This window comes from Momordica charantia, assembly GCF_013281855.1.
Source record: "Momordica charantia cultivar OHB3-1 chromosome 8 unlocalized genomic scaffold, Mcharantia_2.0 BLBB01000008.1, whole genome shotgun sequence".
NCBI classification, from domain to species: Eukaryota; Viridiplantae; Streptophyta; class Magnoliopsida; order Cucurbitales; family Cucurbitaceae; genus Momordica; species Momordica charantia.
The window spans coordinates 6418823-6444015 of NW_028275166.1; the positions used below are offsets into that span (position 1 = coordinate 6418823).

A 25193-nucleotide genomic window follows, 5' to 3' on the forward strand; every position below is an offset into this window, starting at 1 on the left:
AGAAAAACGCTATTCCTTTATTTGGAAAGTGAAAAGGAAGTGAGTTCTACTTCCGTAACCAACTTTATTTGGTTGAGAGAACTGAGAGCTCTCTCTAGTCTCTCACATCTCACCGATGGAACATAAATCGTCGACGGCCACCGCCACCGCCACCGCCACCGCCACCGCCACCGCCGGTAAGCCCATTCGGTGCAGAGGTACAAACTTTAATTTGTTGCTCTGTCTCCCCCTCTCTCTCTCTTGTAATTAATTTGTAATTGATATAATCTGATGTCATGATTTGAAATTTATTTGGCAGCCGCCGTCTGCCGGAAGGCCGGCGAGCCGCTGGTGGTGGAGGACATTTTGGTGGCTCCGCCGATGCCTCATGAGGTTCGGATTCGGATCATTTGCACCTCTCTCTGTCATACCGATATCAAATTCTGGAACATGAAGGTTCTCTCTCTTCTCTTCTCCTCTTCATCGACAATAATCGGTCGGTTTTTTACTCCTTTTCGATCCAATCCACCGGTCGGTCCATCACAAATATGTCTCAACCGGACCAACCGAAAAAAATTAAATATATTATATACCAGGTTTTTACTCCTTTCACGTGATTCAGCAGGTTGTTGCAATTTCCTCAATTTATTATTATTCTTTTTTTTTTGAGTTTATAATTTTTTTATTCTCGATAAAATTATTCGATTATAAATACTACTTGAATTAATTCCATGAGCTAATGGAAGAATTATGGCGCGGCCATTTTTACTAATTTTATATTATCTTCTAGATTCATGGCTTTTTTTTTTGCCCCTCTTCTTCTCGGGGGTTTGCTGCTCGCCGTTCTCCGACCACCGCCGTCCATGACCGATCTGACGACGACGGATGTTGTCTCTCTCGATTTGTTTTAATATATTTTTGTATGCATGTGTGAAATTGGTGGAGGAGTTAGTGAGATGTGTTTCTATGTCTAACTTTTTTCGGAAAAGAAACATAGGTGAAAAAGTTAAAATTTTAAAATAATGGTGGTATTCCCATCTCTCTCTTTTTCATTATATTGTTTAGGTAAGTTAGTTTTAAAATTATTTAACTTTTTATGTTGATTTTAGTTGGTGGTTAAATTTAGATATGGCATGCTGACTAACATCCAATAATTGGTATGATGTGACATAATTAGGGAGTTGGTTAACAAATAAGAGACCATACAAATTACGAAAAAAGATATTTAACGACGAAATACATTTAAAATTTTGTTGGCCCACCTACTACTTGTTTTATATATATATATATATATATATATATTTTAGTACAATAAGTTAAGATGGAGATCGAATTCACAATCTCTTAATTAGAAATATACGTCAATTGTCGTAAGCTATGCCATTTTGGCACTATTTTTATTATATGTTTCCAAGCCTCACACTCTAATTAACATACCATTTCAGCATTTAATTAATATTACATATAATAATGACTTATTACAATTAATTAAAATGGAGAGTAATTTAGACACTGGTTAAACCTTTTTAAAGTTTAACTATGAAATCACTAGAGACTAGAGTTAACTTAAAGTTTAGGGATTTATGGCTTAAGATGGTAATTTAACCAAACAGATTATATCATTCACGTTTGATAATTAGTTTTATTTTTCTGTTTCAAAGACACTTTATTTTTATTTTTGCAAAAGTTTAATAATTGAGATTTTATTATTTTAACTACAAAAAACAAATATAAAATTAGAGAGACTTCTAGGAGATATTTTTGGGAAAGTTTCCAATCCCTAAATAATTATTAGTGAATTACCTACATTTGAGTGGAAGACTGGACGTAGCGAACCAGAATAATTTGCTATGTCTTTATTATTGTGCTTTTACAGTTTTCTTCCTATTTGCATATTTTTGTTGTGTTTAGATATTTATGTGGAGAGGAAAATTATTCAAATAAATCAATTTCCCAATAGGGAGTACTTTAAAAATATATTTTTCATATTGAAAATTCACTAATTATTCTTGTTTCTTCTGTTTGAGTTCAAGAAATTTGATGATGTAGGATTAAACATCCTTTGACCTAAGACAAAGTATAAACAACTTAACCATTGAACTACGATCATCAACTAACTATTTATTGATCTTATCGTTATTCAAATGTCCTTAGGATCTTCCGGGGATCTTTCCAAGGATTTTAGGCCACGAAGCTGTTGGGTGAGTACACTATCTTTGTTCGGGCCGTTTGATAGCTATTTATTTTCTATTTCTAAATAAACAGTGCCTATTGTTGTAGAGAGGTAGAGAGTGTAGGAAGTGAAGTGAGTGAAGTAAAGGAAGGAGACATTGTAATCCCAAGTTTCATGGGTGAGTGTGGAGAGTGCAGAGATTGCAGTTCAGAAAAGAGCAACCTTTGCTCTAAACTGTCCTTCAATCTCTCCCATGGGATGCCTCGCTGTGGCACCAGTAGGTTCACTGACCTTAATGGACAGTTTCTGCATCACTTGTTGTATGTGTCAAGTTTCAGTGAGTACACTGTGGTAGACATTGCTCATATCTTTAAACTCGATCCTTATAATATCATCCCGCCCGACTGCGCGTGCCTCCTTGGTTGTGGCGTGGCGACAGGTTATTTTCTACCCTATTGTTATTTGCTAGCTGAATCAACTTCAACTTTAACTTTTAACTTAGTACGTGGTGAAGTTAATACTCTTAATTAAGTAAGTTTTCAAAAGGAAAAAAAATTCAAAGTTTTGGGGAGGCACTAAGAAGTGATTTTTGGGTACATATAATATTTGGTTACAGGGGTGGGTGCTGCTTGGAGAACAGCAAAGGTGGAAAAAGGATCAACTGTTGCCATTTTTGGACTTGGGACCATTGGCTTGGCTGTAAGAATTAATCCATTTCTATTTAATTGTAGAGTTCATTCAAATATTACTTCATTGGCTAAGGATTATTTGGTAAATTAGGTTGCTGAAGGAGCAAGAATATGTGGAGCATCCAGGATCATTGGGGTTGATGTCAACCCAGATAAATTAACAAAGGGCAACTACTTTTTACTTTTAATAATCTCTTTTTTTTTTGCCCAGTTTGATCTTTTATGGTGATTTTTTCTTCTTCTTTTATGCAGCAAAAGAGTTTGGAGTTACTGAGACTGTTAATTCTCGAGCCCTTGATGGTAAATCTGTGAGCCAGGTAAGAGGATTAATGAAACTTGTGATCTTGAAAAAATAGAAATATATCACAATATATATCAATTTTTTTGAGTGAAATTAAAAGCAAAGCCTCTTGAAAAATGGACTTTATATCATAAACCACTGTCTTTTCCAATAATCAACCACTCCATTTGGTTGAAGGACCACATCAATTTGTTGTCTGCCATAAACAAATAAATCTGATTTTGGTGGGTGGCCACAATGGAAGGCAAAACACAGATTTTATTCTGTCGAGTGTCGACAATTTTGTTGATAATGGTGGCCACACTAATGGTGTTGTACTATGAGATCTTTGTGGGCCTCATGAATTTGGGAATAAGAGCAATGGTTTGTTTATGTCAATATAATAATATCGGGACAAAGGGTAGAAATTGTGTCAGCTCAATTTAACGACACTCCAAAAACAGGGACATTTATATTCTATAGTAATAGAATAATTTATGTTATAGATAATATAATCTCGTTTGGGTCTCACGCATGCTAATTTATAAATCTACAAATCGCGAGAAAACATTTAGGAAGTTGAAATATACTCTAGCTTTTCTATTTAAAACTTTTGAATTTAGGGGTGTGATTATATTGAACGTTAAGTATATGCTCTATAGGTGATTAATGAGATGACAGATGGAGGTGCAGACTATTGCTTTGAATGTGTTGGACTAAGCTCCTTAATCACAGAAGCATTTGCTTGCTGTAGAAAGGTAACCATCTTTCCTTTTCTCCGACCTCTCTCTTTTCTAGTTAAAAAATAATGAGACGAGAAATCATATCATCCATCTCAGAAATGGTGATAGATTCCTTATCCACTTATTTTCTTGGATGGGCCAATCCTTCCCTTTCTTTGATCATTATGCTTGAGGTATTTTCTTTATTAATTAACTAATTATTACCATTAATTTGTTGCTTTAATGACTTTAGGGTTGGGGAAAAACAATTTTATTTGGTGTGGAGGATACAACGTCAGCATTAAGTCTGAAATCTGCGGATGTGATTTTCCAAGGGAAAACTTTGATTGGGTGCTTATATGGTGGACTTAAGCCCAAATCAGACATTCCCACACTTGTTCAATGGTACATAGATAAGGTGACCAACAACTTTGCCCTAATTCTCTTTTCCTTTGTGTGTTTATTATAATATAAGTATTTATTCTATATTCAAGCGCCTTAACTATAAATATCTATTTTAGTTTCTAAACGTACTTACGTGATAAACTTATTTTAGTTCTTGCTATCAAATGTCTATAATCTCATTTAGTAAAAACCTAACTTGATTAATTACCTTTTATTCATTTATTTGACTGAGTAAACATGACAAGTATTTGAAGCTATATGTATATATAATAAGTTATGTACGAACAAAAACATTAATGAGGAAAGTTCAGTGCTCGTTTGATAACCATTTATGTTTTTCGTTTTTGGTTTTTCTGTTTTTAAAAAAACAAAAACTATATATATTTGATAACTGTTTTTATTTTTTATTTTTGAAAAACTGAAAAACAAACTATGGTTGATAACCATGATTGGTTTTAGAAAATTGGAAATATATGTTCCAAGTAGAAAAATTTATCTAAAATATTAGAGATGACAACATTGTGGGGTAGGGGTTGAGAAGTCCTCTCTCATGAAATTTTTAATTCTCATCTCTAACCCATTCTCCGATTTTGGAAATCGAGGTCCAGGTTCAGGAATTCTGATCATTTGGGGGCGAGGTTGTTCATGAGAAAAATTATTGGTTTATAATTAATTTTAATTATTTTTAGAATTTAAAAAACAAAAAGGAGTAAAGATATATAATTTATATTATTTTACTAAAAAATAATTATTTACTAGTATAAATTATTAGATTCATATTTATTCATATTTTATAAATTATATTTATGTACACTAATTATTTAAAAAAAATAGAATGGGAGACGGGACATTGTGGGAAATTCATTCTCTATTCTTAAGGTGGGATTCGACTCTACGAAAATTTTTGTGGTCTCTAATGTAGACACGTGAAAATAAAAGTTTAGAGAGATGAAAAAAAAACTTTTAAAAGAGAAATTCCGGAGAGAATACATTTTAGAGAGTTGAAAAAAAAAGTAAGAAAAATAAATTAGTGAGAAAAAAATTAAAGTAAAAAATAGAAAATTATAGAGTAGAGTTGAGAGCAAGATACATGTTAGACAAAGAAAAAAATTAGAAAGAGAAAGGCAAATTATAGTGTGAACAAAATTTGGACAAGAAAAAGTTCAAAATATATTTATTACATAAAATAAATAAATTAAATGAAAATAGAAAGAAAAGTTACGAGGGAAAGAAAATTTAATAAGAAAACATTTAGACAGAAAAAATTTGAAGGTATATTTCTTAGAGAAAAAATGGACTAGATCGAAAAGGAAAAATTAATATTAAATTTTTAGAGAAAGAAAAAACAAAGTGATGTGTTAGAACAAAAAGAAAAAAATATAAATATAAATGAAAATTTTGGAGAGGGAGAGAAATATTTCGGAGATTAAAATTTTAGAAAGAGAAAGATAATTTATTTTAGAGAGAGAAATTTAGGTAAAAAATATTTTAGAACAAGAAAAAAATTATTAGAGAGAAATATGTCGAAGAAAAAAAATTTGAGCATTAGATAGAAAGAAAAATGAGATTTTGAAAAAGAAAAACTTGTTTTTAAAAACTATATGAACTTTACTCAGGATTAAAAAATGATTTTAAATAACAGAAAATTAAATTGGTTATTAAACAAACTTATTTTCTGGTTATCATACGGATCCTAAAAAAACTAAAATAAATATTGAAAAATTTATGGTCGTTTGGTAAAGTTCATAGTTCTTACTTCTTGTTTGTCGTTTTTTATTTCTTGTTTGTCGTCTTTTTTTTCCTTCTAGTTTTTTCCTTCTACGGAAAAAGAAACATAAACATATTTTGTAACTACTTTTGGTTTTTTGTTATCTAAAATTTTAAATTAAAAAAGTAAAAATTTTATATAAAAATTATTTTTTTGAATTAAATATTTCAATTTTATATTAAGATTTATTTTTTGATATTTGTTATTCATTTTATAAGTTAAAGAATGATATAAATATAACATTTTAGTAACTGACAATCAAAAGGTTGTGAGTTCAAATTCCTTCCTCAACATATTGTACTAAAAAATTTGAAATTGGAAACGTTTTTATTTTTAAGATTTCTACACAATTTTAAAAACGTTTCTTAAAAAATGAGAAACAAAAACAAAAAATTATTGTCAAATATTTGTAAAAAGTTGAAAACGATGAATAAAAAACAAGAAAACAGGGATGCTACGAAAATACTTTATATACTAAAATGAAATTAATCAATAACAAAATTAAGAGTGATGTGGTAAAATATAAATAGTATCTAAACTTTGGAAGGGTGCATGCTTTATGTTGTGATTCCTCTACATTAATCGAGCAAATTTATTGAAACTTGACAGAAACTACATTTGGATTTATTTATCACACACGAAGTCAAATTTGAAGACATCAACAAAGCTTTTAATTTGCTGAGTGAAGGGGAATGCCTTAGGTGTGTGATTTGGATGAGCAAATGAAGCAAGCTCATGCCTTGTTACTCCTCGAACAAGTTTCACTTTTACAAACTTCATTTGTTGTACTAAAGTTTAATGTTTGTGTACCTATGACACTGCAAAAGCGCGAGAAGCCCCGGTGAAATATATGTTGGTTGAGTTTGTACTTGTCTTTGATGATCCAAAGTGTCGTAGGCGATACACACCGGGATTGGCATCGATCGGGATGTCCCATTCTATAGTCGCTAAGCTGTTGATGAATGTGTTGTTGTCTAATGTCCATTTGAAAAATAAGGAGAAATCATCGTCATCATAAACCGATGTCCATCGCTCTTTCTCTAACCTTTCTACCACTGCATATGTCCCTTCGGTCAACAGGTCGAATCTTGGGTTTGCGCTCCAAAATGTGGCAGTTGGTTTCTGTTTTTCCCCTCTTTTGAACCAACCAGTTTCTGGTAATTTGATGTCTTGTTGGATGTCTCCAAAGTTGATGCCATTCCGCGGTGATTCCCCAATAGGGTCTAACACAAGTCGGAGCTGGACCGATGAGAGGTCCGGTGGTGAGACTATTGGCTTTGCTATGTTTTCACCTTTGGCTATTGCTTTTGCTAGTTTCTTGAACTCTTGAATGTATGCTGATAGAGTGTGTGGTCCGTAGAGAGTTGAAGCAGCCTGCAGATGAACATCAATGTTTCAAAATAACATGAGTATTCTACTAATCAGAGGAGTATGATCAATGTTTAAATTTCTCAAACTACAAAATTTAGATTAAAAAACACTTTTAATCCTCTACCTAATCAAAGCAAACAAATGATAAAAACTAGTCTTAGGAATTGTAAGGATTTTTTTGGGTTTACTTCATATCGTTGTTGTTCATATTCTTCAAAAGTGGCCACATATTGAGAGTAAGTATTTGTAAGCCCTGCAATCACAACATGGGTGTCGTCATCGAATTCACCATTTCCATTGCTTATCAGAGTTTCCTTTACTGCTTCCCTTAATCTTCGCCCCGCCATTGTTGTGAACTCTGCAACATTATATTCAGAGGGTTAAGGTTAGAGCGAAGAAGATTCCAAGTTTTATGGGTTCTTTTATTTGTACCTCCAGGTACAGAGAGTATGATCAGTTTTCCCAGCCTGAGAATTTGAATTGGAAGAATTGCTGGCTGCAGATAATTCACCCATCAAATTTTGATTCAAACAAAGTGCTATCTTCGTGACATTCCCTTCGAACTAACCAATGATAATCTAATACCATAGTGAAGATATATGTAGCTCAATAAATAAGTGCAGTTGGATCAAAAACTTCTATGAGGAAATCAATGAGAATAGAATATGTTTAAATGGGAAAGAAAAATCCAAACTTACCCTAAACCTGGTAAGTTAATGAATTTTACTATAAATTTTCAATCTCACCAAATTTCAACACACGCAAGAATACATTGTTGAAGATTTTTCAAACAAAAATCTATCAAAAAGTAAAAATTTGTAACACTGTTTTCAACGAGTTTTAAGGCGAAGATTATAATCTTTTTCAAGTTCAAGTTAAAAATTGCAACGGTGAAATTTGATGAAGTTGAAAATTTAGTAAAAACTGATACACCTTGCCAAGACCCGTTGTTTTTCCTTCAATATTTTAAACTAAATTTGTTAGCCTACTTACCCATACCCATCTTATTTTATCGAACTACCGCACTCCTCTGTGCCATCCATCACAATACTGTACCAAAAATCATCACTTTTGAACCAAACAAAAATTTTTAGTTTCATACCGCCCAAGCATAAGGTTGGAACATCTCCCCTGTGTCCAGCAAAACCGTCTTGGGTTTCTGGCAGGCCACCTGAAAGTCGCTCGGCTTCCTCAACGTATCTCTCAACTTCCTCCACAACTCATTGATCTGCAACAAAACTCAGAGTTTGAGGGAAAATCAAAGACTCACTCATAGCAAGAAACTGATTACTGACCTCTGTGTCACCCTGTTGAAAGCCGAACACACCAGGGCCGTCCGTAGTTCCAGCGGCAAAACCAGGGCCGAGGGCAGCCGGGCAAGTCTTCACCATATGCTTCTCATCCAACTCCACTTCAATGTCTGTAAAATTCAGATACACATGGCGAAAATCGATCTTCCCTGTCAGTTTCTCGGTGGCCGTGGTGAACAAATCCGCCGCCTTCTGGAACTGTCTCTCCCCAATAATCTTGGTACTCAGAATTTCATCTGGGTGCCTGTGTGGCAATATCACAAACAGGTGATGTGCAAGAAGTTTGTTGGGGGAAGAAACAGAGGGGGGGGGGGGGGGGGGGGGGTACAGGGTACGTACCCAGGCCCACGGCCGACGCAGAGGAGGTCGCTGCCGTGGCAAGAGGAGCGATTGAAGTCGCAGGGGTTGCCGGAATCGGTGCAAAATGCGCCGAGCACGTTGGGCGTGACATCGCCGACGTTTGATTGGCAAAATGCGGCCACGAACAGAGACCCGTCGTTCTTCCTCACTTTAGACGCTTGGCTGCTGCTTCTTCTACATTTCTTCCCTCCCGTTGCTTTTATCGTCTCCGCTTTCTTCATCAACTCCACAATATCTGTTTCTGTTCCCAAATTCCCAAAAGAAATTAGACTTTTTCTTAGAATTATATTATTATTTTCTATGCCAATTGTAGAAACAAATTGTTCTTTAAACTAACTTCGAACATGTTTGTGTTTCTAACGTATTGCATCTTTAAGTATGGAATTGGAGAGATTATTTAAGACATTATCCAGACCAATACTTTAGCACACCTAAAATAATCTCATGGATGGGACAATCACTTGACCCTATAATATTTATGCTCAAAATTACAAATAAATTACTAATTCTTAGGACAGATGACCACTAATTCGTAAAGTACGAGTGAGAGTTTTTTTTCTTTTTTTTGACATATATGAGTGAGAGTTTTATCACATGTATGATAAAAAAAAGATATTAAAAATTAAACACTATGTTTAGACCATGCATTCATGTGCGGACCATATTTCATAAATTTTCTTCGACAATTTCCATTTTTAGTCTCTCAAATTTGGAGGTAATTTCTCTATTTTACCAAGCACTTGCCCGCAGTTCCTGTCGCCTGCTTGGTGTCACGGTCCTACATTTTTCAACCGTGCGGCGCCATGATCTAAACTCGATCATGGCCAGCCTTACGGGGAACTCTAGCCCCAATCTACTTTTCGCGCCCTTTGTGGTTTCGTCGGACCTTAGGCGAGTTTCTTTCTTCCTCGACGAGCTTCACTTGCAGCGGAATTCTAACTTGTCTCGGCAATGCACGTCGCCCGTACGTACATTTAAACTCTATCGCGACTCTAGCCGACTTGTCTCTACACTAGGCCAAGCCCCACGGCTCTACCTTGCCCCTACTCTAGGCCAAGGTCTTCTAAACACAACGTCGCAACTTGTTTTCAACCATCTTGGTTCTCGGCCACTCGGCCGTCCCGCTTCTACGATGAGTCAGACCTTACCGGGATGAGTTCTAACCCATAATGGGGTCAGAACGAGCTTAAAACGCTAACCGGGTACAACCGGGACATTCCTGCCGCTTAACTATGTCAAAACTAGCTTATCGGGCCCAACGGATGCCTCTAAGACCAATTTTGTCGAGAAACTAGTCAATAACGGGCTAAACGGCCTTATCGGGACGGCCGGGATGATTCCTGTCGAGATCCGGACAAGGAATGACTAAACTTGGCAACCGGGATGAGTCTTGCCGCTTACCGGGCCAAGACTAGCTTTTTCTCACCTACCGAGTGCCCACTGATACTGTAGGATGCCACCCCGAGCATCGGGATGTCATCGGACTTCTCTGATCACTTGGGCATGTATACCGAGAATCGACCCATGGACTTGTATTTATGATCGGGACCTTTCGGACATCCATCCATCCGGACATAATCGAGGCACGACGACTCCCGCGGCCGTGCCTTGTCGTTCGAGCATAGCATAACGGCCCCTATGTGCAACCTCCAGCCCATGGGACGAGGTGCAATGCCGGCACACCTGTGCCGTCCGACACTGTCCTTGAGATTCCCATTCTTGAAGGAAGACGCCCAAGACCTTGGTCTTGCAAGCTCACCCACGCCATGATACACCCATGTGCCATGGGGTAGCTCACTTAGGCCACAGGGCCTAGGGGTGGTGGAGAGTTGACACCATGCCTCCCTAAAGTACATTCTAAGGGATTCTTGGTCTGGCAGGCGTGTACGTGCAAAGTGGATAGGAGTCACTCGCCAACGTAGAGTGCATGTCTGAACTCCGTTCGATACAAAACTTGGCGTGCTTACATATCTCACTAATATGCATTTAACTCTAAAGCCGCTCGTCCAAACTCTCGACGGAACCCCGACTTCTAGGGCCATGGCCCGAGGTCTCAACTAGCCCCATTGAGCTTATCACCGACACCACTGACATCACCTTCGCCTTGCATTCTACATATGCCTTCTCTAAGCATGCTTGAGTACATCCATGGGATGTGATAGGTGATGCACCATCCTCCTTGGTCGCATCACGACACTTCTCTCTCGGCCATCAACGTGGCCCGACAAGCGTCATATGCATGTCGCCACCACTTGTCCACTATGTGGGTGTCACAACCTACTCTCTACTAGTATGGTTGTGACACTTGGTGGGCTCTACGCTCGTTATCCTTACAGTTCTCTCTGCTGGGCCCCATGGCTCTATCCATAAGCTATGGCAGCTCCAGCTCGCAACCATAGGGGCTCAGCGGACAGGTCCACCCCCATTCGAATTACGTTAGGAGGTCTTTCGCTTTTGCCAGATCTAAAGAGATACTACGAGTCATCCATCCCAGATTCCATCGCCGCGGCCATCTGGTTCACCAGTTCTACCAAAAAGTTTCATGCTTACGTTACTGTTATTGATGGTTTTATTATCTTGGACCCCAGTCGTGCTTTTGGTTTCCTGGTTATTGAAATTTCAAAACTTACCATTTTAGTTCTTGAAGTTTGTCTTAGTTTCTATTTAGTTGTTTTGGTTTCAAAAGTGACCACTCTAGGCCATGAGGTTAGAATCTTATTTGTGGTAGGCCTTTGATATTTTAAAGTGATATACTTTTGGCCCCAAAAGTTTAAATTTGGTTCATGAGTTCAGATTTGACTATTTACAATGTTACAGATAATATAATGAAGTTAAGTTAAAAAAAAAATGAAAACACATTTGCATTGGGACAAAGGCATTGACCTCTTTGAGGACATCTCCATATGGGTTGAGATCGATGGTGGACCTAATAATAATGATTTAGGGTCGACAACCGATTTAAGCCTATTAACTACTATATCATCTTTCGTCAAAGTTAATTAATAATCAACTCACCTCAAATACTAGATTGAACCAAATCTTAAACTTCAAGAATAAAAATGTTATGCTTTTAAAAGTTTAGGAACAAAATAAAAATAAAATTCAAAATTTAATGATCAAAATGCAAGCTTTTGAAATTTAAAGTGATTAAATAGAAACTAAATCCAAATTTAGAGACTAAAATCACCATTTCTTCCTTGAATTAAAAAATGATAATAATGATTAGGGAATAACTTTTTTGATAAAATAAAAAATTAAACTATATGTTTAGTTCGTGAACTTGTTTAATTAATTTCTAAACTTTTAACTTAATGTTTAATGTTTAATAGTCCTAGACAACCATTTTCTTTAAATACACCGATCTATTAACCACAAAATTAAAAGAATTAGACTTTCCAAGGTGGCAATTTTGCAAATAAAACCCAAAATTTTACCTGACGTCCTCTTGGAGGAGGAGGTTATGTTATTGTTAAGTGTGGAAGTGGCCCAGTCCTCAAAGAACCTAGCAGCGGCGCCCTTATTATCCCCACTGATGAGTTTATTATCTCTGCTCATGGAAGTCCCATGCGTCGGGAACCAGCTGAAGGCGCCTAGGCTCTGCCCGCTCGCCCCATCCACCAACTTCAAAAGTGTCATTTCCGTGTCCACGTTGGCCCCATACCGAGCTCGCTCCTCCTCCGGGTTCATAAGGTAAGCGCTCGGGCTCCTGTTTATGCCCGCATTCTCGACGTCGCCTTTGTTGATGAAGATGGCACCCGGTTTGAGGCTGCGGTGGGCTTGGACGATGCTGCGCTCGATGGCGTCAACGATGGCGTCGAAGGATTGCTGGACGAAGCCGAGGGATGTTATGGAGTACACCAAGTACTGTAGGTAGCCGCCGGGGCCGGCGTGGGTGTGGATTCCACTTATTGCTACGTTTTCTTCTGTGTATAACTCCCCGAACCTTTGTACAAAATAAATGTTCTAATGTTTCAGTATTGACCCAGTATATTAATTATATTGGATATTATGACTTTTTAATCATATATATGTCAATATTTGGGTGTAAAAACCTAAACTCAAAACCATAATTTTATATCAGTGGCTATGAATAGCCCCAAATCTTAAAAATCAAAGGAAGAAAGACTATAAATTTCAGTTTTGTACAGTTAGAAACCACCAATTTGCCACTAACTCATGAATTTTAGAAAAGAAACAACTTCAACACACAACACAAACACAAACCAACGGTTAGATATTCAATATATGAATTAAATTTGTCTAAACCGTTAGTTCATCCCCAAGTTTCTGTAGAAGCTTTTATATTTTTTTGAACTAGTATACCGTATACCTAGAATTGAGCCTTTGGAGCAGTTTAATGGTGACTAACTGAGAGGCCATTCCAGCGTCCAGATTAACAAACGCAAATCTCCGCCCATCGACCTCGCTCGCAACTATAAAACTCCTGGCTCTCAGCCTAAAATGAACCCCCGCCGTGTTCTGGTCCATATTGGCGTAGCCCATCATGTTCACTCCCGCCGCCGGCCCAGTCATGTCGAAGCTTCCCACGCCAACCAACCAATCTCCATTGACACACCACCAGCAGCTCAGTACAGCTGCAATTACAGTGGCGATAAGCTTCAACCAGTGGCGCCGCATCTCTCTCTCTCTCGCTGGAACTGTGTGGCGTCTGCTCTCTGATTTTTGTGTGTGTGTGTATATATATATTTTTATGGTTTGAGTTTTGGAGTAATTGTGCAATTTGGATTGTTTTGTGCCCTTGCTGGGTTATAAACTAGGGGTTGGGTTTGTCCCAACTTGCCCATCGCACTAGGTATGTTTTTTGTATGCATTTAACCTTTCATTTTCCTTGTGTTATTCATTGATATATAACATTTTTTTTTTGTGTTGTTTAGATATATATGTGCGTTGATTGGATGATAGTGGAAGCACGATCTTAGGAATAAGTTCTATGTTATAAGTACTATGAATATTGAAATATATGGTATTTAGATGTTTGGGATATGGATTATATTATTTGTGTTTTGGATATATGTGCACAAGGATTATGATGTTTTCTAATTAAAGTTATCTTTGTTTCTTTCATACGTTTTTCTTTTGAAAATTTAGTTAATTAAATACAAGAGAATAAATTAATGATGGTGATTTATGGACTTGGCTATTAAATTGGCGTTATTTAATATATTATTATATTAATTATGATTAATAAATTGAAAATTACACTTTTGGTTCAGATTTTCTTTTGGGGATATTTTTTTAAATATTACTGAAAATAAAACTATTTTTTAAATATTATTCACCCCAAATGGATACTTTTGACCCTTGAGATTTAGAGTAAGTGTCTATTTAGTCTCATATATTTTAAATTAGACACTTTTAGTCTGACCGTTTGAAATAAGTGTCTGTTCTAATACTATTTAGGAATATCAAATCTCCCCTCCTCTCGTAAGCTCCTTCCATATATACGAGAATCACAAAGATCTTTGAGACTAGAATTAAGAAACTAACTATGAAACTAATATATACATAAACACTACCTTAAATTACTAACCATCTACCAAATACAAATAATTCTATTCTAACATAAACATTAATATATATACGTCAGTAAGAAAAATATGTTTGAACAATGAGATATTTAATGAGAAAAGCGGTAGGTAGAGAAGAGTTAGTGATATAGAAAATTTGTAGAAAAGAATGGTGGTAAAATAAAACTGTGTGGTAGAGAATAATTAGGAAAAATAAAATGTTTGTCACGAGAGAGACTAGAAAGAGATGAAGTATTTTAAAAGCATCATTTCATGATGAAAGCCCCTAGCAATTGCTCCTTTATATATTACATAACACTCTCGAGTCCTTTGATTCTTTTAAAAATGAATTTAAATTGCAATCAATCGACATAAAATATTTGAGTTATAAATGGATCACTTGAGTCTAAGATCTCAAGAATATTTCTTTAATTAGATATCATGTTTGGAATACAAATTAAAGTGGTTGGAAAGCAGAATGAAACCAAAATGTACCACTTTTCTAGGAAAACAGCGGGCTAAATTATGCAATTTGGATTACAAAATCTTCTGAAGATGTCATTTTGTTCTTCTGTTGAAAATGTTGGGGGAAAAGATTCTTAATCTTAAGAACATGACTTTTATTTTTCTTGGGTTCTTGTTTTGGATGAGGACCTGCCTTAGGGGCAGGTGGTTCAGTGACAATTCTTCTAAAAGCATTTCCAGCTGCAAATAATCCCTCATTGCCCTCTTCTTCTCCACCTTCTTCTTCGTCACTGTCTTGTTCACTTTTTTCATCCTTGCAACAAATTAGAAAAAACACAATATTTCTAGTTACGATATAATTTCTAAAATTATATACTAAATATAGATTGGTTTCTAAAATAAAGGAAAAAAAACTTGTGACCAAATATGAGTTCTAATTCATATTAGGTTAAGCTTTGTGGTGTTAATAATTCGTTGTACGACTCTCAATTGTTTAAGTTTCTAAATTTGCATAAAAATTAGGGTTACATATATCTTTTAGTCATAATGTTCTTTTGAATTAGAAAAGAAAAAAAAAGAATAGTTTTGTTATGGAGTCTGATGAGTTCAGTTGGCTTACTCAACCATGTTAGTCTTAATACTTTTTAATGACATCATCTATTTAACAAAATAATTTTATGGTTAGAATATATATAATTTTGATATTTATATTTTCATACTTATTCTATTTATTAAATTACAAGTTTTTTTTGTCCCCTAGATGGAAGAACATGGTGGAGATGAGAACTAAAAATTTGAGGACGGAATTCTAACTTCCACCCTCGTCTCTACTCTATATAGATTTTTTAACATATAATTTCAACTTTCTAACTTTTTAAAAACAACCAACAAAAATGGTTATCAAAATTTTAAGTTTTTCAAAAACAAACACATTTATCAAATATATATGATTTTTGTTTTTCTAAAACTACGTAAAAGAAAAAAAAATAAAGAAACCAAATACTAGAAACAAAAATTATTACCAAATATACCCTAAATAATACAAGTTGTGTAGCATATTGTAAATATTAAACCATTTTAGTTAACATTAATAACCTATGATCAGAAGCAAATTTAAAAATTTAAGAACCTATTATAAATTTTTTAAAAGCTTATAGATGTCATATAGTTTTCCGCCATGTAATTTAACGCATCCTATTTTAAACTTTGTACTTTCAATTATGGAAATTACCTTGGTACTTCAAGGAAATCTTAAAAGTAATCTCCTCCCTAGTTTATGGTTTCCACAAAAGAAAAGAAAAATAGTATGTGTGATAGAAATTACCTCTAAACTTTTGAGAAAAATATTCACACCGTACCCTTTCTTGGTTGATCTTTTTTTTTTTATCAAGATGAAAATTAATCTCAAATTAATGAGGTAGAGACTATTTTTAATATTTATTGAAAGTATAAGGATTAAATTTGAAAATTAAAAAATATAGAAACTAAAAATAGAATAAAATTTTTAGTTCAACAATGGTATATATATGGTTGGTATCAAACATCAAACCATCAACAATTTTTTCACAAACATAAAAACATTTGGTTACCATTCATGTTTCTCCTGTCTCAATTTTAAGATATGTTTTAAAAAATGTATAGAAACAACGAAAACCAAGTTTTCTATTTCTTGTTTTCATTTTCTAACTTTTTTTATAAAACATAATAAAAGTATTATTTTATCATTATTGACTTATAAAATGTATAATAAATATTCGTTTTCAACTTTTTCTAAAATATAATAAAAGCATTATTTTATTGACTTATAAAATGTATAATAAATATTAAAAAATATATATAAGATAACTTTTTTTAATACTTAATTTAAAATTTTATTTTTCATTTAAAGCTAGTTGTCTTAATTTAAAATTTTAGAGAACGAAAAACAAAAAAAATAGTTAGCAAACGCCAACATGTGAGCATATCTAAGTGATAATTAGCACCTACTCCTTCATTTGATACTGAATCACAAAAATGATAGGATTTTTTCTTGCTAAAAAAAAAAGGCATTGTATTGGTTTGACTCCTATCATGGAACCAGTTGCATTCTTTAATAGAATAGCTAAGAGGTGCTTAGGGAGTGGAATAGATCGGTCTTGCCGAACCATTATAAATTTTCGGTGTCAAATTTCTCTAACCCTCTCATATTTAAATTTTACAATTAATTTTCTTTATCATAATTTACATAAAATTAATTGTTATAATTCGTTGTTCATGTTTATGTTTATGGTCAATCTTTTCACTGTAATTTAATAATTAATTTTTATTAAAATTGTTTGTCCGTAAAAAATTCGTTTATTTATTTAAATTAGACCCATCATATTAAAAATTTTATAAAGTTGAACCTGTATTATAAACTATAAATTATAAAATGTGCTAATCCGACATGTAACTTACTGGTGAAGGAAAGAAGACTTTCTTGGAGTTACACCCCTTCCTTGGAGGGATGGACCCACTCGCCCCATCAATCGCCTGTCAAATTTAGGAATAAAAATTATTTTCTTCCCCTACTAAACTATCATAAATTATAGATTATAAAATATAGACTAAATAAACAAAATGTTTACCATTTCTTATCATTCTCAATTTAATTTTTAATCTTTTTAAAATCTTAAATTTATTCTAGATTATAAATTATAGTTTCTAAATTTGCATAAAAATTAGGGTTACATAATGAAATAAATAGATTTTATTGATGGTTGGGTAAAATTTTTGTTTTCAAGGCAAGGAGTTAGATTTTATATACCAATTAGCATCCTAGTAACATGGAGATTTTGTTAACATAAAGTTTAAAGTTTTTTCTATTAATTAATATAATTCATAATGTTTAATAAATTAATAGTATAATTGAGAATTTTAAAAGATTAAAGTTATGAATTGAAAAAAATTAGCCTAAAAATGTATTAATCAGATGAAACTTACGCCGAGAGTATTTTGTGAAGATGCCATAGAATAGAGGAATGGTCGTGGCGGGGGCTTCTTCTGTCCAAACATTTTCTTCAACAACAAATAAAATACACGGAGTTCCTTGCCCAGAAATAATCGACGCTCTTCATTCCCATCCGCACCAGCCTTTGGCATGAATAAAACATTGAAAAGACGAGTTGTATGAGTCAATTGTTTTATTTTTCATATCGGTTAATGTTTTGAGATTAGTTTACGCATACTTTGAATAATTTCACGTGGCAACCATCTGATTTTATAATATTGGTGTCAGAAAATACATAGAAATTACTAATTCTAATATAGGTGACCATCATAAGACCATTGACCATTGTTCAAATGTGATTTTACAAGATAAAACAAAAGAAAAAAGGTGCAGTTGTTTTAGAGAGTTTTCAAAGAGTTCTATGAGAATGACCAAATATAGAGCTTTGTGCGTGTTTGTAGTTGCTTTGAAAATAATTTTAAATTGGAAAAATTTCTCGTGTGACAATTCACATTCCCATATTTAAATATTGTTATGTAGTTTCTTTTTTAACCGTTATATATCATCCCCTCACATCTATTATGATAAGATTATATCACCGATAGATGTTGATCAACATACCAATGATACACTAGTATAGACAAACAAGAGATCAAAGATCTTGAACGACCGATCCTGCGAAACAATTAAAAAGATAAAAGAAGTCTCACGACAAACAAGAGAAAACGAAGGAGATGAAGAGGCTCAACTACTTATTAATTGCTTGAAGTTTTGTAATATTTCTTCTCAAAATGAAAAACTACTCTCTAACCAGTACACGAATAAGAGACTAGAGTTACAAGAGGTCAATGGGCTGTTACTAAGTATAAAATATATATATATATATATATAGCATGTAGAAAATTAGTTAACAAAAGAAGTAAAATGTTATATTGACGTTATAATTATTAAAGATCCCATGTTAAAAAGAAAAAGGAACCCCTACAAAATATTTATAATAAACTATGTGCTACTCTTCTCATTATCAATTAATTTTGAAATGAAATCTCATGAAAATTGATATGGTATTAGGACCAACAAGCCTAAAAAAACATCCAATCCAAAAATTGGATCCAACTGAGATCGATGATCTAAAAGAGCCAGAATTTTGAGAGATCTCATTGTCGGAGCGAACATAGATCAGGTTGTGAATTTGAACCTCATCCCACGGGTTGTAATAAAAGAAATTTTGAGACACAATATAAATATGTAATGTAAGCATAATTTATAGATATGAGAATGAGATGGGGTGAAAAGCATAGGAGTAAGATTGTAATGTAAGCAAATCAGGCATAATTTATAGATTATGAAATGTGTTAATTGGATAAAACTTACAGGTTGCGGATATGGAGGTGGGAAATGGGGAGGTGGCGGATAGACAGAAGGCAAATAGGGTGGCGGTGGTAGATGGGTTTGAGCTTGCGGTGGCTTCTTACCATTCTTCTCAACCAAACCCATAGCTTCTTACAAACTTTGCAAATTCTCCATTGCACAAAATCAAGATTTTATAACCCTAAACTAAACTAAGTCGCAGGACGACGCTAATGAAGTTTTTTTTTTTTTTTTTGTTCTTCCAAAGAAGGTGTTGTGCAAGGCTGTACTGACTGCTGCCTGCGTTGCCTTGCGACCCAATCAAACCATGATATTAAAATTAAAAATCGTTCCGTGTTGCAGCCCTAACGATGCTAACATGAGCATAGCTAAACGATGAAACTGATTCCTGACATTTCTTTATTAAGAAGAAACAGACTCTAGTGTTTAGACTCAAACGGTGCTATGGTGTGATTGAGGACATTATTGTTTAACATTTTCAATCATATATTTTAGCCCACCATTTTCAATACATTATTACTGAAGGGGTCGTTCTCATTTAGTAACTTTTGCAATGAGGTTAAATGAAAGTGTACAATATTAAGTTACATATAGTTCTCATTTATTACTTATTATTTTTTGTAGTCAATATTGTCCAAGCAAACCTAATCCAATGGTAATTAACATGTATTTCCAAGTGTACAATATTAAATTATAGTATAGTATGAAGATTATGTAAGAAAAAGAATTATCCCTGCGTATAATCCATCCATTTCATTCTATTTTTTAGAAGTTAGAAATGGATCAAGTTCAACTTCTTTGCACCCTACACACCTTGCAAGTTTTTTAGGTCTAATTATTCAATTAAATCTTATGTTTCATGCTAATGTGAACAATACTAGCTATCTAGTTAGTTTTCCGATTGAAATCACATCATACATGATACTTTTTAGAGTGTACTATCCCTATTGGTATTAGCGGGCTAGTTATATATAAAGTTTTTTTTAGTGAAACAAAAAATAAAGTTACGGAAAAGTGAACAAAATCATATTGTTGTAAAATTATAAAGAAGTCCTATTCATCGTGAATGTTTTAGTCTAACAATTTGTGGAGAATAAATTCAAATAGGTTTCATATGCATGTATAAAACTTCAACTTGGAAGAAAGTAATTTAAAATTATAAATGTTTAGGTAAGAGATTATCAACTATGTAGATATATATATAAACCCAACACGTATTTTATTAGTACATATACCTTATTTATTGACGCGCAATTTATTGTATACATATTAATACATAAACAAAGACTTGAGAGGGTCGACATTGACGCGCAATTTATTGTATACATATTAATATTTTACCTTATTTTTTGGTTGCCCTATAAGAAGAAGGCGATGGCCTTCCATTATGGGTAAGAAGAATGTAGAGAGAGTGGACCTAGTTTTTCTGATTTATTCCATCGGGGAATAATTTATCAGCCAACCCAACTCAACTTCACTACCAAACGATCATTCCAACTGAATAAACCTATATTTTAGACTAATTCAAGTTAATTACTATTCTATCTAAGATTATGAGCTTTGTGAATGGTTGAGAATGGAGCTAAAAAATCAAATTTAAAAGGCCAACGTTAATATAATTCAACGGTAATTTACATGTATTCATTTTTTTTTTAAAAAATGGAGGTTTGATCCACTACATCTCCAGCAAATTATAGTACTAAAATAAACAATATTAAAAAAGGTATCTATTGGGCCTAAAATAGAAAGCCCATGTCTTTCTTGTTAGGAGTGATTGTAGAATAATTGCCAAAATAAATAGGAAAATTTAGGTGTGAAGCTAAATTTAGATACACATTTTAAAAAATGTTTATTTATTTTTTATTTTGTAAAAATGACTAAAATATATTTTAGGAATTTTACAAAATATAGTGTTTTACTCGCAATGTCATTTCCATGTTTTTTGGAATTTTCTTATATTTAACCACCGTAACAAACGTTGTTTTGAATTAAAAATTGTGTTTCCTACCTTCAAGTAATTTTAAGTTAATTATTTTAATTCTTTTGTTTTGAATTTTAGTTGTTTTAAACATATTGTCATTTTTCTACAGTCTTCCATCTCACAACCATTCTACTTTGTATCTTCTTCTTCTAAGCTCCCTCTCCTCTTTGCAACAATGGATTGTGTAGTAATCACAATTCTATATGGGGTACGTGAAACGAAAAAAAATGTGTACAACAATTTCAACATCTCTCAGATGTTAGTCCGGAAGAACTCGACGTTGTCCCACATTAGGAAGAATATTCATTTAACAAACGGGGAAAAAGTTGCATTTATATCGTTGGTCAAGAATGATAGTCACAAGTCTCTTATTATTAGACTAGTTGAAGATAGGAATGTCACATGTTTTTTAACTGTATTGTCGAATGAGTTGGGGACAAAGTAGTGTATTGTTATTGCTACTATGGATACCTATATTGACTCTATAGATGGGAGTGAGACACCATGTCGGACGAATGTAAATATCAACATTTACCATAAAGCTATGAGAGTTCGACACAAGTGTAGTCTACACTAGATAGCATTGTTGTAGATACTCCCATTGACCGAATAAATGGAAGTGGGACATCAGTACACACATCCCACCATAAACGCAAGGAAATCGTAGTAATGGATCCGAGTCAAATTCATGGTTTCCTGTCCAAGTTTGTACTGAAAAAAGATTGTATTTTTCTAAGCCATGCAGTTTACTCTATAGCCTTAAAAGGTAGTATGTTGTTCGGATAAAGGGCAACGGAGGAAGGGTGGCAGCGACGGTATGTTGTTCGGACGATGAAGGTGATTGTGAAGATCGAATATACTGGTCACCATAACTGGTGTGGGGAGGTGTGCGTGAAGTAAAGAAGATGAGAGAAGGTAGCTCTTAAAACCCTAACTTTTTTAATTAAGTAAAGGTAAGAGTTAAATTTTTTTGTTTACCTAGTATTTACCCTCTTATTTAGAAATTTTAGATTTTAGATTGATAAATTTCAAACTCTACCTCAACACATTTTTAACAATTTTTTCTTAAATCTATTTTTAAATTTTGATTATCAATTTTAAACAGTTTTAAGTTAATTATTGTAATTTTATTCATTTTTTTATTAGATACATTTGGATTTTAAGGCCGGTTATTTTTGCTATTAGTTAAAAATTCTAAATCCTTAAAATATACGGTATATTTGCCTACAAAATATTTTAGAATTAAAAAAATCAATTAATCATTATTGCAATATTTCATAAATTTGATCATTGTTAAAAACGCATTATTAATTTTGACCATTCCTACCGTTGCCTAAAATTGGAATTTGTGCACTTGATAGGGATGCAAATGATAACTCTTGGTTTCAATAAAATAATTAAATACGTGTTGAAAATATGCACATATTTACTCGAGATGATAAATGTTGCTTTAATTCGATAGCTGGCAATGTAACGGGTGCATATAGGTGGCAATGCGTTAGGGGGCAAATTTCAACGTTAATTGACATATATCTCATAATTGACGTTAAAATCCACGTACCACCCAACTTCCATAAGTGGAAGCGGCCATCGTATATTCAAATATGTTATTTGATATAAGGAGTATTATTGTTTAACCATTTAAAAGTATTTTGTCATAGTTAAAAGTACTCCCAAACATACTCCAACGACAAAATTCATTGGTAAATTAAAACTATCGAATTCAAAGGTGAAAGTTTCGAACCCCTTGCTTTGGTCCCTTTTATACTCAATCTTCTGAAGATGTTGGACGGTTCTTAAGAACTTGTTAAAGACATTCGGCTTTCTTTTAGTTTCTTCTTCACGATGAGGGCGTGCCTTGGGAATGGGCGGTGCAGTGACCGTTCCTTTAAATGGATTCCCAGCAGGAGATGATCCATGATCGCCTTCCTCTTCATCTTCATCATACTGACAAAAAATTAGGATTTCAAAAACGTTAATAAAACAATAACTACTTATCAATCACATAATCCAAAGTTAAGTAGAGGTTGAATTATGATTCTATTATTCAAATTAGCTACTAGACTGTATGTATAAATTTATTCTTCTTAAGTTCAAGCCGCATGTGTCCTGACATTTTTTAAAACACATTAATATAATGCCATTGAGTGAAATTTCTCTCTCTTTTTTTTTTTTTATAATCCATTTAGCTATCATAAAAAGTTAACGGTTATTATTATTTTCCTTTTTGTCACCCAATTAGTGAATGCTTTAATTTAATGCCAACAATAATAGTGGACTCCAAATGATCGTAAAATACTTATTTTATAAGCATTTAAAAAATAAACACTAATTAGATAAAGACTTATCATTTTCTGATAGCAGTATATTAATGCGGTTAAATTCTCGTAAAACTCCTTTTAAATTCACTATAATGACTACATTTATAAAGTAGCAAGACTAAAATAAAAACAGTTGTACTCAAAAAAAGATGACTAAAATAAAACAAATAAAAATATTATTGAAGTAAGTTATTAATTAATTAAGTAGAGAAGGGTAAAATGATAATTTAACTAAATTTTTACTTATTTATATATGAAAGAAAAAAACTTACCCAACCATAGCAGAAACGTCTGTGGTCTGGGATTGTCCAATATGGGTCGTAGTGGTTCAACTGTTGGAGATGACAACCAGGAATAGGATTACACTTCCCCAATAGGAAAAATGAAATGACAAAATGTGTAATTTTCTTAGAATAATTTCTTTTTAGAACCAAAAGAATTATAGTTGGAAAAATAAAATCCTTATTCTAATTTTTTAGATGATGACATTAAAAAAAAAAAAAAGTAAAGACTAAAACATAAAATAGAATATTAATATATATATATATATAGTAAAAAAATGTAAAGATTTTATTCTATAGCAACACTTTCTTAAAGTTTGATATTTAACTTAATTAAAAAGAAACCTTAATAAAATAATAAAAAAAAAATAATTACAATATAAATAAGTCTAAAAATATAAGTAAAATGGGAGAGCTCTTATAGTCCTTTTTCTCGATATATATATAGAAATATTTGGTCCACCAATCTTATCCTCCCTAGGCCCTTGGTAAATGCGTCCATAATGAGTAAGATGGATATCTCGTATCCGAAAACTGCCAGTTCGCCGTGTCAATCCTCCTGGACCCAAATAACTCAATTTTCTCCCAGGAACTATTTGTGTCAATAGATTAGTTCCATCTAAAACTTGAGATAATGGGTGTAATCCGAAAAAAGATTCAAACGTGGTTGTTAATGGAGTTGAAGTTGCCAAATTTCGAGGAGTAGGTATCAATTTATGTCTAATTGCTCATTTAAATATTTGACAACTGATTACTTTTTTAAATAAGTATGTACTTTTGTATCTCTTCGTTCAAACATTGAATGGATGGAAGAAAAAGGTTGGTCCTCAGTTACTGATAAATACAAGCGTGCTATTAAACGTAACTTACAACTGTGCCGCTAGAGCCACTGCTGCCATAGTTGCTGCTATTGCCACCATTGCCACTGCTGCCATAGCCGCTGGTAGGGGGTGGAGGGCCAATGTTGCCGATGCCGAAGCCACCATATGGTTGTTGTTTAAGCCAACACGAGTAGCATAGCTTCCCAAAATGTTGAAGGTTACCATCATCACCCCCACAGCTACAATCCTATATTCTCGACCAAAATAAAAGTATTAAGTTAATAGATATATGGTTCTTAAACATTGAATTATCATTAATAAATTCAAAAATTTAAATTAATAAATAGGATAAATTTAATCATTATATAATATCAAACACTCTCCTCACTTTAAATGACAA

General features: G+C 33.4%; 2 protein-coding genes across 6 annotated transcripts; one reads left to right on the forward strand and one right to left on the reverse strand.

Annotated features, from left to right (window-relative positions):
* Window positions 1-5: 5 nt before the first annotated feature.
* LOC111020365 (alcohol dehydrogenase-like 7) lies at window positions 6-6880 on the forward strand. 3 transcript variants are annotated; one of them, XM_088127772.1, is made up of 10 exons: window positions 6-163; window positions 298-435; window positions 2134-2180; window positions 2260-2591; window positions 2769-2851; window positions 2933-3008; window positions 3094-3158; window positions 3784-3879; window positions 4097-4261; window positions 6626-6880. In XM_088127772.1, exons 1-10 carry the CDS (start codon window positions 116-118, stop codon window positions 6740-6742), a joined length of 1167 nt encoding a protein of 388 aa, XP_087983898.1. In that variant the 5' UTR covers window positions 6-115; the 3' UTR covers window positions 6743-6880. The 3 variants fall into 3 exon arrangements, with proteins under 3 accessions (XP_087983898.1, XP_022152710.1, XP_022152708.1); XM_022297018.2 differs by having other exon boundaries at window positions 7-176; window positions 299-435; XM_022297016.2 differs by having other exon boundaries at window positions 8-197; window positions 299-435.
* LOC111020356 (neutral ceramidase 2) lies at window positions 6608-13710 on the reverse strand. Of its 3 annotated transcripts, none has more exons than XM_088127770.1 (8): window positions 13388-13710; window positions 12544-13000; window positions 9037-9389; window positions 8683-8941; window positions 8490-8615; window positions 7820-7883; window positions 7576-7745; window positions 6608-7390 (listed from the first exon to the last, which is right to left on the reverse strand). In XM_088127770.1, the coding sequence occupies exons 1-8, from the start codon at window positions 13693-13695 to the stop codon at window positions 6827-6829; spliced, it is 2301 nt and encodes a 766-aa protein (XP_087983896.1). In that variant the 5' UTR covers window positions 13696-13710; the 3' UTR covers window positions 6608-6826. The 3 variants fall into 3 exon arrangements, with proteins under 3 accessions (XP_087983896.1, XP_087983897.1, XP_087983895.1); XM_088127771.1 differs by having other exon boundaries at window positions 9037-9333; window positions 12497-13000; XM_088127769.1 differs by having other exon boundaries at window positions 9037-9298; window positions 12492-13000.
* Window positions 13711-25193: the final 11483 nt, after the last annotated feature.